At 43.6% G+C, this 17,317-nt stretch overlaps 1 protein-coding gene across 1 annotated transcript in view; it reads right to left on the bottom strand.

Annotated features, from left to right (window-relative positions):
- Positions 1–93: 93 nt before the first annotated feature.
- Positions 94–17,317, bottom strand: part of foxo3b (forkhead box O3b) — a 42,048-nt gene continuing 24,824 nt past the window's right edge. The window contains exons 3-4 of the mRNA XM_044048720.1: positions 4,281–5,746; positions 94–3,541 (exon numbers count right to left, since the gene is read on the bottom strand). Of these exons, the coding sequence (XP_043904655.1) occupies positions 4,310–5,746 (1,437 nt within the window). The 3' untranslated portion in view covers positions 94–3,541; positions 4,281–4,309. The remainder of the gene's footprint in view (positions 3,542–4,280; positions 5,747–17,317) is intronic.

Here is a 17,317-nt window from a genome sequence, read left to right on the forward strand (position 1 = left end):
GCTCATGAAATTCACGCACGTCTAAAAACAAAAAAACAATCAAATCACTGATTGTTTTTTTTTCCGTTACGGACAAAGACACGGCAAAAAAAGTGTGGAGCCTCACCAAGCTTTATTTACATGCGCACCATTTCTTATACAAACTAGATTACAATTCAAAATGGAATACACAGGAAAAATACCCACTAACATCAAGTCAAGAAGAAGCAAGATTAATAAAGGGCAAAGTTCAGAGGGTGTATGGATGGGAGCTGGACTGGGCCTCTTAACAAGGATAGAAAGGAAATGTCCAAGAGGTGATTAAGGTATCTAGTGGTATGTCTCTTCTATTTGTTTTTGTTTTTTTTTGCTTTTCTTAGTATTATAGTTGCACGTGTTGTGCTGCAGGTGTGTGTGTGTTGAGCACAAGAAGAGAATAATCTGTGTGCAAGGCCTGCTCCACTATCACTGAGTGTAAACCTCCCCTAAAAGCCAGAACTCCCCGACAAGCACAGATTTAAAGTTTAAATCTGAACGTACATAAAAAAAAACAAAAAAAACATTTGCAACACCGTGCTGTGATTGAAATCCCCCTTTTTGCAGTTCATCAGGGATCAATAACCTCTCTTTAAATAGAAGGGATTCCCTGGGTTCACCTTGTTCGACTTCACAGGAGGATTAAAGCCATGTTTAGTACAGTCGTGATAAATTCAAATAATAAGCGGTTTGGGAATAGGCTCAGGGATTCCACCTGACGAAAGAAAGATGGACATCTTACATGTGACGAGATGTAACAGGTTCCAGCTCACCGTCGACCACGTCAAGGAAAAAAAAAAAACAATGACTCACTGAGAGCACCAGGACGACGTGAGCTTACTGTTCTTCACGTGGAATAAATCAAGTGAGAAGCTGAGGAGCGTCCATTAAAGGCGCTTTCCCCCGTGCCGATGTTGATGTACACTTCTAATAATAAACCCCTTAATGCAGATGGATAGTTCAAGTGCTGCTCTGTGAGCCCTGATTTAAAAAAAATGCACACCGAGTGTGCATTTGAGTGCTTAAGATACAGGGATCTTCTCTGTATTACAAATTCTGTCAAGGGACGGCACCATTGGCAGGGTAGAAGGGGGGTCAGCTACGTCATGCACTAAACCTCAGATAGCACAGGAGATCATTCTAGCCAACCATGCACCATACACACTCCTCTTCCTTGGCCTCAAAGTGATACGCACACATCTGTACACTATTATACACAGAAGGACACACGCTTCATGTCACTGCCCCCAGACGAAGACAGGGGGTACCAGGGTCTGCAGATGCTACACTGTTTTCAAAGACTGTGTCACTGACAACAGCGTTCCCCTCTACCTGGCGCATGTAATGTTGTTCATCGCTTCTTCAACTTTACCTTTCAGAGGTATCACAAAATCCAACGGGTCAAGTACTACCTATACAGAGACATACAGCGAGTATATATATATGCATTTCACACAGTTCATAATGCATAAATACACATACATGCATACAGTCTGCTGTGTTGTGTGCACCATGAGGGATCGCAAAGGGGGAGGTTACACGTCATCGTGAGATTATTTCAACAGAAGAAAAACACGCCGTAGATACACACACACACTCAGGAGATACAGGAAGTCACCGGCAGGAGCACCAGGCGTGTCCGTGAGGGGATGTGTGCATGTGCGCGTCACGAGTCCGACAAGTGGAAAAAAGCGACGGCGAAACCAAAAAAAAAAAAAAGCCAAAAAACAAATAAGAGACCGCGTGAAGTCCAACATTCTTGCTTCCTCCTCTTCGTCATAATGATCAAAAGTTCACAGGTTACAAGTTCACAAACACAAAGCATTACTGTTTTATTTCTTTTTTTTTTTACCAAGAAATGTTGAAACACCATTAGAATGTGACTTGATGTTACTTAAATGGGAAGCCTCCCTTTTCCCCCCTGAGTGATTCTATACTGTATATATGCATATCAAGCCCTACAAGCTCATTTCAAGAAAACAGCAGAGCTTAACACAGATCCCTGGTATTATTCTTTTTTTTCTATCTAGGTGTGTGTGTGTCATATGTGTGTGTGTGTGTGCGTGTGTTTGTGTGAGTGTGAATGTGCATGCTGTGATTTGGCTGCCAGCATATCCTACTGTTTGTTTCAAGTAATTTGGCAATATACAGAGATAGCTTATTGTTTTACTCGAGAAACAGATGGCTTCTAGAGGAATGAGCCTAAAACCCTGCTCTCCCCGCCGTCTACATGTTCGACCTCGCCGTGCTACAGGTGGCCGCAGCTTTGCTTCTGCAGGTCATGGGAAAAAAAACAGGTAAACAAAAAAAAAAACCAAAAAAAAAAACAACAATCTAAAACTCACGGCTTGCTCTGAGGACAGGATTCAACACTGTTTACATAGCACCTGTTATGGTGTGGAAATGTTCACAAACCTAGGACACAGGTATTCATTTTGGCTACATCATATGCTGTGATAAGTGACCTCGACGGAGCTCATCAGAGGCTAAGAAAAACACAAAACAGTAACCCCCCTCCCCCTCTCCTCCCCTTGTTGAACTTTCCACCGCCCTGCACTGCACTGTACAAATATCCATGACAGAGATTTTCTTCCTAAAGTCTTATTTCATTCTTTTTTTTTTTTTGCAGTTAGATATACACAGAAAAAGAAAACATATCTTGTAGTATCAGACTAACTGTAATATAACCCCCTCAGTATGCTGCAGTTACGTTAAATTCAAGCAATTTATAAGAGTGAAACTGGTCGTGCATGACGGTATATTGAGATAGTTTAACTTCTAAACTTCTTGCGAACAGTGGGGGGGGAAGTGTGTACGTTTGTGTCTGCATGTACTGGATGTGTGGCTGCTCAGCGACTAAACTCCATATCCATTGTTTTGATTTTGATTTTGACAGACCAGTCTTTTTGTTTTGTTTTTTGTACAGACATGTATGACGCAGAAGCAATTAATGATTAAACAGAAAATCCAAAAATCAAACACTGAACATTTAAAATCTCTAAGGGAGAACAGAGGGACTTTTTTTTTTTCATTCATCATTAAACTTCCCAGGAAACCACTGGATCAGATTTACACCACATCACTTCTTGATGTTTTTCACTTTACACTTCTGTCTCTCTTCTTCTAAGGGAACAACTGCACCGTGCACTCCTCCCATCTTTGCTTTAGTCCTTGGATTTCACCTGAAACGTCCTTTTGATAAGCAGAGTCTATTGACAGGGGTCAAAGGAACATTGCATAACTCTGAGATTTGTTGTGATTGTTTGCCGTAGCTTTCTTTTTTTCTTCTTCTTCTTCTTCTTATTTTTACTGTTCGTTTCACAGGAGGCTTTGAGGGATTATGTGCAGCATCTCTACAAGTCTGTCAGATTGTTCATAGTTCACCAGTGTGGGAGCAACAGGTAAAGCTCTCGAGAGGAAGTCTTCTTCTGTAAACATAGGGTTTTTATTTCATATTGTGCTGATGGCAGGTTTGGCAAAAAGGATGTTGTCTGGCTGATCTTCTCTTGCACCACACAGTTCAGACCTGGGGAGAGAAGGAGATTGGACAATTATGTCTCAGTAGTTAAATGTTTCTCTGGATTATCTGACTAATCTGACCAAACCACCGTACGGACAGTTAAGAGAGGTAATTTAATCTGCTTAAAGCTACCATACACTACCAACTGGTGTAAAGCTATTGGATATGCTATGTGTGTGAAGAGTATAAAGTCTGCATTATTCTCCCACATAATGTTCACACAGAGAAGCATATTTAAAGGTACATTGTCTAAAAATAAGAGCTTGTAGGAGGAAATATCTAGTGTATTATCACTTTAAATATAAAGAATTAGATTTTTCATAGCCTAAAATTCCGTTTTTTTTGTACTTAAGGTAAGGGGTCTGTTTTGACGAGGCTGCCATCGTCAGCAGACGTGTTTCTATAGCAGCTCAAACGGACAATCGCATATTTTAAAGCAGGAGATTACGAGGCAAACACTAGTGAATGACTTTGCCCACATGAACATGATGCATATACAAAAAGAGAAGGACAAAAGAAGCAGCAGAGAGAGTAGGAGAATGGGAACAGGATTCCTCCGTTGGTTACACCTTCAGTCTCATTTGATGTCACAAATTCAATTCATCTTTAATGTACTTGGAAATCAAGGTAATTGGAGGAAAAACTTGGATTGGAGCATCCATGATTCCAACAGTACACCTTAATATGGCCTTCATTTCTCAAATGCCACATGAATTGCATTATGTACACACTCAAGCACTCATACCTGCTCTGCTCCATCCTGGCCTGACCCTCTCAGCCAGGTACCCAGCTCTGCTTGGTGCTAGTGAAGTTGCCAACTCCGTTCATGTTGGCCAAAGAGTCAAAGTTAAAGTCCAGGCCGTCTGCGTCCATCAGCTCGTTCCTGATGATGGAGTCCATGTCACACTCCAGGCTGCTGTTGAACATGTCCAAATCCAGATCTGTGGGGAATCGCTCCTGACAGATCCCTCCACTGCTGCTAACGGTTCCATTCAGGAAGAGGGAAGTGTCGATCTGCATAGAGGATGACCCATTACCTCCCAAGGGTGAGAGCAAGAGCTGCTGCTTAACATTAGCCAGAGTGTTAGCCTCGTTAGCTAGGTTCAGACCTCCATTTAAAGATCTCAGGGAGCTTTGGTTGTGGTTGTTACCCTGCAGCATCTCACCTTGGCTGCCCTGAAGACCCCCGGTGGTCCCAAAAGTCATCACAGGATCGTTGCGGAGTATGAGACCACGACGGGAATTCTGGGAAATAACAGCTGCGGCGCTGGCCTGTGACATTAGTGGGTCTGATTGAGTCATCATGACATCGCTGTGGCTGTGACTGTCAGAGTTGAGCAGATCCTGTAGTGTCTGGCCGCCAAAGCGAGACATGCTGATGCTGGAGAAGGAGGTCTGCTTGTTCTCCTGGATGGTCTGCATGGGGGACGGACGCAGAGAACCCGTCGTGTGGGGTCCAAAAATGGAGTTACTGAAGCCATTAACTCCACCATTAGAAGAAGGGTTGGTGGATGAAGAGGAGTTGGAGGAAGGTGAGCCAAGCCCGTTGGGTTTGGAGCCAAAACTGAACCCTGAGGAATCATTTTGAGAGGACTGGCTGGAAGTGGTTGGCACCAGGTTGATGTTATCAAGCAGCTCATCCATTAGCTCATCTGTGAGTCCATCATTCAGGTTCATTGTGCCTGCCAGATCTGCCAGGCGGGGCAGTTCAGTAGGAACAGCCTTCCCATTGGTTGTGGTGTTGCCAGGAGAGAGCGTTTTGCCAGGGCTGGAGTAGAACATAGGCGAGAGGGGGGGCTCATCATCGGGCACCTCATCTAACTCAGGGTTGGCCAGAATTGGTGAGAGGCGCCCGCTTACAGTGCTGGCATTGGAGTTAGTGCGGGAACGGAAGTCTGTCCAGGCATCAAGCTCCTCACTGCTGCGTGACGTTGGGCTTCCTGGCCACTTGGAGAGACCTGAAGGACTGTCCCCACTGCCTTCACCCGCTGCAGCAGCTGCAGCTTGCAGGGCCGCCTTCTTCTTGGCAGCGCGGCCACGGGCAGACTTGGTGTACTTGTTGCTGTTGTCCATGGACACTGCACGGCGGCGAGGAGCCTTCCCACCCTTCCCTCCCTCGGGGTTGATCATCCACCAGGAACTCTTCCCTGTCCCCTCATTCTGGACTCGAATGAAACGGCTGTGGAGGGAGAGGTTGTGTCGGATGGAGTTCTGTAACACAAGAGAGAGAGAGAGGTGGTGAGCAATGTGTTCAAAATCCTCTTGAGGTAGTCACTCACATAATTCCTGTCATCGATATTGATCTGTTGTGTTGCAGCTTTCCTGTTGCCAATGAAACATTCAATGAATACGCCTCATCACATCCTACTACACTGATCCATAAACCACCCACTACCAATTATTCTGCAGCATCTTTAGCAACTGGTCTTGGTGTGTAGACAGACAAACAAAGCAAACAAGCCTATTGTTTCAGTCGTTCCTGCACTTAATATAGACAGGAGCACAGTAATGTGCAGCAGCACCGAATGCTGACGTCTGCATTGTTCCCACCGCAGCTTTTGTCTTGCAAGAATAAAAGAGAAAGGAGCAGTAGTGGTCTATAATCATGCCTCTCCTTGATCTTGAATGAGGCTGTGTTTTGCGCGAGTAGCACATTTTGTTTTCGAATCCCGTGTGTGTTTGTGCTTTGCCTGTGTCTGTGTGTGTGTGTGTGGCTCTTTGCTGTGTGGGGGGAATCAGTCCTTACAGAGCAGGAGTCCAAGAGTCTCATTGTGGGGGGAACTGGTGAACATGATAGACTAGAAAATTGGGATTGGCTTGTGTTGGGGAGGGACAGAATCATTATAGAACGTTTGAGTCAATGAGTTTAAGTCATACAACATGTGTATGTAATGCTCAAGCATGTCTTGAATAAATCTGGCTTAATAGACCTTTTTTTGTTTTTTACAGCAGATATTTGTTGACTTGAACAGCTGCTTTTACCAGTAACTTTAATTAGGGTTCCACTCAAGATTTAAGAGAACCAAGGTTGTGCTATTGTTCAAGTGTAAGGGTAGGTCACACAAATACTTGACACTCTAACCTGTTAGAAGTAGTTTTTTTTTGTGGATGTGTTCCAAATAAAGAGATTGAAAGATAATTACATTGTACGGTCATTATAGCATCACAGCAAAACAACATATCTTCTGCACAGTACTGTCAACCACAAAAAAAACAACACACACACACACACACACACACACACACAAGCCTCTCAGGCTGTACTTCTGGCGCTTTATATTATACACAATACAATACATTTCCGTCACTACTTTTATCACATAACTGATTAGGGTGAGTTAAATGAGGGCATGTATGATGTGAGCCCTGGCTTTGTGGTTATTTAAGTCTCCACATTCCAACTTCACATGATGATTTGTCTAAATTACAGCCATGCACACGTTCCATCTGGCCACTCCCAGAAACACACACTTGCAGCCATCTGGTTACTTAAGATGACATTATTTCACGGTTCTTATATGACAAGATAATGGAGGCATATTAATGACACTGGGAGAAATATATATATGTGCTGTTACACCATGGTATGCAATGGCTGAATATCTGTTGATGACCTTTTGACTGGAACCTTTTTGGGGTTTTTGTGACACTTGATTCTCGTTCTTCCATCTGAAGACCTTGTTGAATTCATTATTTCACCCCTAATCTCCTTCTCTTTCCATCCCACCTTCTTCTTTCGCACACATCGCTCTTATGAGTCCAGAGGGACACTGGGGATATGCTATATCCTCTCGTATAAACAACCCAACCGCCATCCACAGCATGCCAAGCACTTTCCCTTCTCTGTTTTACTGCTATATATATTTTTACTTCCTAAAAGAGAAGGGATCTCAGGGTTCAAACCAAAGAGGGCCAACATTTTCTCATTTTTGTGGCAATCGCTATATTGTTTTCCATGAAGCAGTGCCGTCTTTCCTGGACAACAGTTTAGAGACAATTTGGTCTGGACGACTGTTATTCTGGTCAAAGGAGAAAAAAGAGTGGGTTTGAACTGCATTTTCTGAGTGCTACACTGGTAGACGAAAACAAGTATAATTCCTGGGGTCAACCTGAACCTCTGACCTTATACAAGTGTGGGCTTTTTCCGTAGTTGTATGGTAATGCAGTTTTCAAGATCTTTTGCAGCTGTAAAAGGTGTTTTTTTTGTTTTATGCTGAGTGACACGTCATCATGAAAAGTGGTTGTATGTGAATGCGTGTGTGTATGTATGTGTGTTTGCGTCCAAGTGTGTGGGTGTGTATTCTATAACATGAGGTAAGATTAGAAAAGATACCAGGGAGACCAGTGTTTATGCTCTGCCAGCATCTCTTGAGGCATGATGTAATGCTGCTTTATTACAGGCCAGTTCTCTTTCTCTTTCTCTCTCCCTCTCTCTCTCACACACACACTTGCTAAATGTTTCCAGCTGCCAGGATGTAAATAATGGCAGACGACAGACTTTGTGAAGGAAAAAGGAGAACATCAGGTGGGATGAATGAGGGCAAAATGAATGGAATGTGCATTTCCTTCTCTGGTTGCTGTAAACATTCACCTGCCAGAACCTGACACTTCATCAGTCCTTCTCCCTCACTTGGTTGTACTCTCTCTTTATCCAAGCATCCCTCTGCTCCCTCCGTTAACACAGCCACTCGTTTAATTTTTCTGCTGCTTGTATCCTTCACACATCAGGCAAGCTCATTCCAACGTGATCAAACAGCAATAAAAGAGGAGAGGAAGTATGAAACTAAAGCACGGACAGTGAGAAAAATAAAAAAAACCTCAGTTTTACTTTCAATGTGGCACCACAAACATAATCTACTTCCTATCAGGATGGAGCAGGAGTGGTGTTTGCCCCGTGTGCGTCTCTCGTGGCATTTCTCTGTGTGAGTGGGAAACTGTATGCTTACTGTAGCTCCTCTGGGGTATTCCCAGAGCCCATTAATAAAAACAGCTCATAGAGACAGCCGTTCTGATTCATAACTCCTACTATGCAACCACAAGAGCTAAATAAAACACATATATACAGCACTGGCGGTTGAGATCGAGAGCTTTCCGAAAGATAATCATGCAGTTCACACAGTTGCTCTTGACCTTATATTTCCCAGTGCCATAAATGAACACACATAAACGCTGTTCTGCCATCGAGATGAGAAGATTAGTGAGCCAACATTAGTTTATTATATAATATATATTCACCACATTCACATCAACGGTTTTATCAACATGTTACTGTGTTACCTTTAAAAGTGAGCAAATTATCAAATTAATTCATGTAATGCTGATTAATTATAGTGATGCTAAGTATCTTGTCACCCGGCAACACATCTTAAGATAGTTGGAGGCCACAAGCTTGATGGAGTATGGCTGAACACACCAAAGAATAGCCATTGAGTGAATTCTTCTGCTGTCTTTCAGTAGTTTGATGGAATAAGTGCTTCTTGTATACACACAATGCTCCCTCTGTCAGGCCTGATAGTATTGCTTGACAGAGCCCATTTTCCGATAAAGTATCCGGCATACAAATAATGTTCCAGTGTTTCTGTTCGAGAAGAACTATAATGACACTATCAACAAAAACAACCAAGAGTAACACTGCAGCTTTAAATGATAATGTCCCACCGCATCGTGTTGCTTTACACTGCTGAGAAATCTCACCAGTGAGCTTCAGTTATCTTATGTAATATAAAATAATAATTCTTATAATAATTCTTTTTGCTTTCTAACGACATTACAAACGCCACTGCTGCTGCTGGTCTACAAAACCAGACAATCATCAATTGTTCGTGAGACCAGTTATCCAGGTTCACCAGGGGTTACATTGCTGAAGCCAACTCACTCAAAGTAGCCTGACAGAGCTGAACTTGCTTTGTGAGACTGGCCCCAGCTGTGTGTGTGTGTGCGTGTGTGTGTGTGTGCATGTGTGTGTGCACCAGCTGCAGCCAGAGCTCAGGAACACAGAGGCCTTTTTGTCCATCAGCAACATGTGGGAACAATTAATCACTGTCAGCAACCACGCTAGGAATCCCTCACTCTCCTTTGTCTCATTATTCTGATTGTTGAAGGTGCGTAGGTGGGAACTCGTATGTTTGCCTTCATGTTAATCTAAACCGTAGTGGGCGTGGGTACAGAATTTAAAGACGGCACTTTTGGAAACGTTTCCCGTCGACTCTGTGGGAAATGGAATCGATTTGTTTCAACAGATGCACGTTGTAAATGAGAAGGGATTAACACCAACAGGGTCATTTAGAAGCAGGTTCCTTGGATTGGAGCATTGGACTCTAAGAACGCGCCCTAATTGGATGTGGCTGTGCTAGTTTCCCCGGTGGTGATTGGTGGATGGGAAGTGATCTGCGTAGCTAGGCAGTGCAGAGAAGGGAGGGGCTACTCAACACTGTATTGCAAGTGTGTTTCATCACCCAGCTACAGCACATATCTGAACTCAAAAGGCCCAGTTGCACTTCATCAGGCTCTTTGAGTTTGTGTGAAACAAACATTTTACCAGTCAGTCCACAACTGACACAACCCCACTTCCCCAATAAACACTCACACACTTCAACACAAAACTCAGCAAACAGCTCCTCGTGTTCTGTGCTACAGAGAAGTGCTAGGTCACAGGGTTACAGTGTCATGGACTATGGAGATAGCGGGGGGGGGTCAAAGGTCATACTGCTCTGAGGTCGACGATCTCACCTCACACATGCCCTGGTCCCTCCCCTTTAACCCTGTTTCACTGCTATGATTGGAGGAACTCTGTGACCTGAGCCTCGCACCTCTGGTGTGCTTAAACACCCACTGACACCACTCGTGTGTGTCTGTGTGTGTGTGTGTGCTCGCCAAACATAACCACACTTTATCAGCTATTATGTAAACCAGCACTAATATGAGTTTTATGTCAACAGTGACCACTGCTGGGTCAAGCAGACGACTTTCACAACGTTAGTTACCAATGAAACCAAGGCAACGCTGACGCTGAGCTGTGGTTAGAATAATGCAGTCAGTCAGTGAGTGAGTGAGTGAGTGAGTCAGTGAGTCAGTCACTGAAGTGTTCTTTTATTCATGAATGCAAACAGAATTAACTTTGTGTTAACTGGTGACAGACTGCCTCCCGAGAAAATGAATGAATGACAACCGTAAAATGTTCTGGGGGCAAACAGAGAATTATAAAAAGAGACAAATAACTTTTACAGCACACACTGAACACTTTTGCCCACAAATATAAAAGTGTGTGTAATATTTTACATAATATCTGTGCGATATTCCACACTATTATTGGACACATGACTGATTTCAATTACACATTTAAGATGTATATGAAAATCCCAAATACTACACTGACCCAGTAAACAATAAAGCTTCACTTTGGGTACTTTATAAACACATACCTGTTATATAACAATGTGTAACTATTCTATTAACAGCAAAGCAGCACACTACAAACTCCCACCTCTGGACTTTCTATGATGTATGTACAGATTAAATATTTGGGTTTTGTATCAATTTCTCCTTCGAGGAATGTGATTAAAAACAAAACTGTGGCAATGGGTGGTGCATATGTATGTAGCTATGTAACGCACACACACACGCACACACACATGCGCTCAGGGATTGGTGCATTTCGAGAAGGTTGAGCCATTTTAAGAGTTGCGAGGTGTGAGGTAGAGGCTCAGACAACAAGCAGGTCCTAGACACGTACGCGGCAGTTTATAAATAAACAACCGCCTGGCTGGTCTATGCTAACACTGCAGAGAGAGGATGGTTATTTATACTGTGACCCTACACACACACACACACACACACACACACACACACGCAGACACACAAACACATGCACACTTGGTCTTGGTTCCAGCAGCCCTGAGCTCTGGACTGCAGATAGAACATTCCATTCTCCCCAATCATATGTGCGTTTCCTGGCCAGTGGCAGGGTGTCTCTCCCAGATTGTGTGTTTAACTTGTATTTATGTGTGTGTGTTTTGTGTGTGTGTGCTGGACAGGGATCTGGAGCTTGGCAAAAATAATGCTGTTACACCTCATTCTGATTATATTTCTGCTTTAGCTCCCCCTCTGCTTCTCGTTTTGTGAATAGATTTTTAGTTTTTCACGGGAACACCGTCACACAACACGGACGCACAAAAATGTCAAATCAACTCGGGCAGTATATTTTAATTTACTGAGTGAAGAGCAATATCAAAGACCCCTAGACTGTTGTTATTGTTAACAGACTGACACACACTGCTCTCCAAAGAAAGCATGTGACCTTGCTAGATCGTGACAAAGCCTGCTCCTGTCATCACAGAGACCTGGCTGCAGCGTTGTCAAACTCTCTCTCTCTCTGTTTCCATCTGTCTTCCCCTCCTTTTTCTTTGCCTGGATCCAGCATATCCAGTGTGTTGTGTAAGACCACATGCTGAAACAACTCCTTATTTACTCGTTCATCTCCTCCAATCGCTCGGCCTGAGGTGGGGGAGTTGGCCCGACCCATCCCACCTCGAGGAACCAATCAGGGCCGGTCGGGTGCAAACGCATGGAAAGGCACGTTATGTCGCTGGAAAGACTTCAGTGCGTCAGTGTGTTTTGATGAGCACTTGACTGTCACCTCAGTTCCTATAGAGCATGTGGCTCACGGTCCTGGAGGGAAGTCAAGTAAACACATTCTCACACTGGATGGAGGGTCGGAGAATTGAAAAGCAAGAAACAGCTGGCGGTTGTCTTTGATTTAGATCCAGAAAAAACAACTACATAAATAATTCCCCCCATGCAACCAAAAAAAAAGATGTTTGTTATGAGTTTTTAGATTCATAAAACATTCAGTGTACATTTACGAACATGCTGTCCGTTCCAGTTCCACAGTGTGGGACATTTATGCTTTGCTTTGGGATGACACAGGACATCCCTGCTGGGTTTTATCAACCCGAGTTCCAGGACATAGAGTCCTTAAGCTGCAGAGGAGCGACTCCTGCCAAGAACGAACACACACACACACACACACACACGCAGGAGTACACTGACAACTGTTGCACCTCAGCCAAGACAAAGATCACTGATTCAGACACATGCTGATAAAGATTATACAGCATGGGTCAACTATTCTGCCGTAATATAAATACTTTAATCTCGAACAAGATGTTGATGTTTTTTCTATGCACTGTAACCAATAAAAACACACGCAGCTCATTTCTAAAATATGCAACAAGCTCTCTGCCACAGTACACAAACACAGCCAGAGGGAATACTTCACGCTATTCAGTATATTTGGTGATAAAGTGCTGGCAGTTGTAAAAGTCTCAAATTTGCTTTGTTTAAATGAAGGTTGTCTTGATTTGTCTTTTTTTAAGAACGTGAACTGTTTCAACATCTGACACTTCAGAGGGCGAGTCTGCCAGTGACGATTATGGTATTTATCTCAGTATATGAGCGCGCTGATGACAGACACACTCTATTATATCACATACGGTGAGAATGAGGGCATGAGAGAATGGTGGTGGAGGAGTTTGGAGTACAAAAAAAACCCTCCACTAAAAACAAGGTATGCAGCACAGAGCCTTTGTATGTGCACAGGTGAGTAACGAGACCTTCAAACCACCGTGTGAGGATGAGAGGTTTACTAAGTAGTAAGGACTAAGTAGAGTAAGATAAAGAAATCAAACGGATGACAGAGAGAGAGAGAGAGAGAGAGAGAGAGGAAAAACAACTCCCTTTGTATTATTACTCAGGGCTCTTGAATGTGACAAGATTTCTTCTTTGGTTACACCAACATTGCGTGTGTCTATGCCTTGGACTTTCATCTTCCCCAAATGTCTGCCTGAGAAGCCTGTGTTCTCTATGAGTTCATTTCAATTTTATTAGTATGGTGCAAAATCAGGGCCACACGGTTGGTGTAGCGGTTAGCACTCACTTGCTTGGAGTTTGCATGCTCTCCCTGTGTGTGTGTGTGGGGGGTTCTCCAGGTTCTCTAGTTTCCTCCCACAGTCCACAAACACGCAAAATTAGACACATTGGACCATCTAAATTGACCGTAGATGGACTGAATCTTTCCAGGGTGTACAGATTACTGTATGTCAGCTGGGATTGGCACCAGCACCCCCTCCCCCACGCAACGTCATGTGAAGGATAAAGCAGTAGAAGATGTACGGATGGATGGATAATGCAAAATCACCACATATGTCACTCAAGGCACAAATCCTACATTAACATTTCACACAATGAGCAAGTCTGATAGAGCCAGACTCAAAGATGTGCAGCTGCCTGCCTCGCCCGGTTGGGGTAAAAGGGGGAAAAAAAGGGGGGGCAGAGGAGAGGTGGGGAAAGAGTGGTCTGGGCTCAGCACGCTCGACCGTACCCCTAAGAGCACGTATACTCACTACAGTAGACCACACTACTCACTACTAGCGCCAGGGCAACCCGTCCACAAAGTTAGTCTGGATTGTGAAAAAGAGCGAGAGAAGAACGTGTTGTTTTTATGAGCGTATCTCGGGTTTTATCACCTCTGATACAGTCTTGTGTTTCCACTGAGGACCATATTGTGCTTTGCACAGAACAAGTCTGCAGCTACTGGGTGAACTGAGGACAATGAGTAAGTTATGAAAGCTATGAAATATGTAATACATTTATTTTTTTTCTGCAGAATGTAGACACTGGACTAAATTACAGAGCGTGAGCTGCAACAGAAAGATGTATCCCAAGTCTCTCCTTACAGATGAACTTTCCTCTTTCCCGTTAACCCAAATTAGCCCGTGTGTTTTGAAATGCACCGACATCAACGTAAGAAACGTCACGAACACAAAGTGAAATTTCAAATATTGTAATGTGCTGACATATGGGCCTGCAAAGTGCATGCACGATGAAACTGTATCTCTGTTTGATTTGTTAATGTAAAGGATAACTCAAACAACGCTGGCTGCCAACAGACAGCTGCCATTTCGTAGTCTTTTTGACTCGTCAGGAGAATCTGACGCTGTAAGACTTACGTTATCCCTTTCTTCTTCTTTTTTTGCTCGAGACAAACAACGTCTAAGTGTGTATTTGTTGTCGCTCGTAAGACACTACATTTGACTATTTAGGAAGAATTAGCATCAAGTTTGGCCTAAATATAATTTCAATGAGTTATGTCACACAAACATGTACACATGTTCTGCAGCAAACTGCACAAAGAGTACAACTTCAGCATGGGACTTTTAAAGTGTGCATTGTCTTCCCATCATTTCCCCGCCGGGTGTTTGCTGTACTCAGAACAAAGCTGCACACACAACACAACACAGCCTCCCTAATGCCTCTGGGACATATTGAGGTCACACCTACAGGACACGGATTAGGTTAGAGAAGGGTCGACTCGCTTTCTATCTGTTGACGTATGTGGTTTAATAACCTCTCAAACCCTCAATTACCTCCACTGAAGGTGAGCTATGATCTCATTGAGACAGATTATAGCATAGCGATAATAGCATTGCACACAATCATAATGGCTGACTAAACAGTAGACTACAAATCGAGTTGAGCTTGATTGTTTGGAACCAAAAACATGTTGCTTCTTGTTTGTTTGTTTGTGTGTGTGTGTGTGTGTGTTTGCGTGTGTGTGTGTTTTGGTGAAGCAGTGGTGTTCACATCTGGTCTGGATTAGTGTCGGGGCCTCACTGGTGTTCATGGGGCTCTTCACTCTAATGGTGCTAAAAACAGATACAGTACACACACACACACACACACACAGCCCAGAGGCCATTGATTTTTAACATATGTTGTACCGTGACACACACTTTGGCTTTTATTTTCTTACTTATTAATTCCATAAACTGTGCAACGTCACTTAAAGGCCCAGTGCGTAACATTTAAGAGGGCTTATGGGCAGCAATTGAATATAAAACCATAGGTATATTGTATATGTATTGTACATTTTATATGTACTTTAGACAAGTGTCTTGCCCTATGGAGACCTCCATCTTGCACCACTGTGTGTGCTTTGTGTTTTGAAGCGGAGGCTTACTATGCAAATGAAGAAGAATTAACATACTTTTTGGTATGTGAAGGACACCATAGTTCCCTGACACAAAAGGAAAGAGGTGACCAGAGGAGTCTGCCCGCCATTCTATGAAATCTGTAGTCTCACCATTAGATGTCACTAATTCTTACACACTGGACCTTAAAAGAAAAATACCTGAACGGTCAGACGTTACATACTGTCCACTGTAAACATTCATCTTGGTTTACAGATGGACAGACGGACAGGCACTTCCTGCGGGTGTAAAATGAGTAGTTTAGGTGTGCTGTGTTTGTATTTACCTCCAAACAAAATAGTTAAATAAATAATAACCTTTGTTTACAGCCTGTTCCATCGCAGTTTGTGTATCTAGGATTTCATTTCAAATAAACCATACTTTCCCTTTAAGCTGCAAACTCAAATCTAAGGTGCCGGGTTATCTCACAATGCCGCAGCTGTCATGACATTTTATTTTCAGGACTGATTTGACCTCAGCCTATCTCCGTTTCTCTCAGGTTGGTCAGCTTAACTTGTACGTGCAGAGACTCTGAGGAGCTTTTCTGTTTGTGTGTGTTTGTTTGTGCGTGTTCTTGTGTTTGTTACCTCTTTAGGACATTTCCTGGCAGAAACACTGACCATTGTCGGGGCCAGTAGTCCTCATGAGACCAAAACGTAGTCCTAATGAGGTAGAACTTCACTTTTTGAGGAGTTTAGGGCTAAGCTTTGAGTTGTGGTTGGGTTATGGTTACTGTTATTAACCGGTTATGGTTAAGGTTCGGGATAATGCTTTGTTTAGGCTGGCCAAATGAATCAAACTCAGTGTATAGTCCTTAAAAGGAAAGCTGCACAAACTTCTGTGTGTGTGTGTGTTTGTGTGTGTGTGTGTCTCACTCTTTGCTGATGTCAGCACTTCCAGGCCTCTGGGTTCTCTTCCTCCTACACACCAGCTGAGCAGCAGGAGAGAGAAATGGTGGTGGTGGTGGTGGAGGCTTTTGAGCTCACCCACACCGACACAGTGTGTCTGTGACCCGAGTGTGTGTGTTTTATGTGTGTGTTTTAGCACACGGGGCGAGATCTTAACCTTTGCAAGGCAAACACCTTATGGCTGAGACCGACGCGCACACACATACACATACACACACACACACACACACACACACACACACTGTTAAAACACACACTCGCTGCACAAACACACACCTTGGGAGATTTTTCTCCCAGCAACAGTGAGCCTCTTTCTCTCGACCCTGCCCCTTTCGAGGAGTCACGTGACTTCCTGCTGTGAGACGAAAGGAAAGAGAGCAGCAGTTCTGCCTGCCCTCTTTAATCTCACTCTGGGTTTGACCATTTTCTTCGCATCATGCATTTCAAACTCAATCCGAGGGCAGTTGCAAGTTTACGAAAGTTTGGTCAGCGGTGACTACTACATGCTGGCCACAGCGTGTTTCGTGGAGATAGAGCTCCCAGACATCAGGTCTTTCTAACAGCAGTGGGACATAAATCATGAAATACAACAGCTGGAACTCGTCCACTCTGCCCTCACTTGATCTCCCCTTGTCACCCTCACTTTTCTCCCTAAACTCCCGTCCCTCTTCTACTCTTGGTATTACATCATGTGATTTTACTCTGGACACACTGTCAACACTTTTACTTCATAGCCACAAAACTGGGTCTACATGTGCTTGAGTCCATCGTAATCAAGTCTGATTACACATGAGCACGACATGCATGGGAGCTTTTGTGTGTGTGTGTACATGCATGAACAAGCACTG

Source organism: Solea senegalensis, linkage group LG17 (genome assembly GCF_019176455.1).
Source record: "Solea senegalensis isolate Sse05_10M linkage group LG17, IFAPA_SoseM_1, whole genome shotgun sequence".
NCBI classification, from domain to species: Eukaryota; Metazoa; Chordata; class Actinopteri; order Pleuronectiformes; family Soleidae; genus Solea; species Solea senegalensis.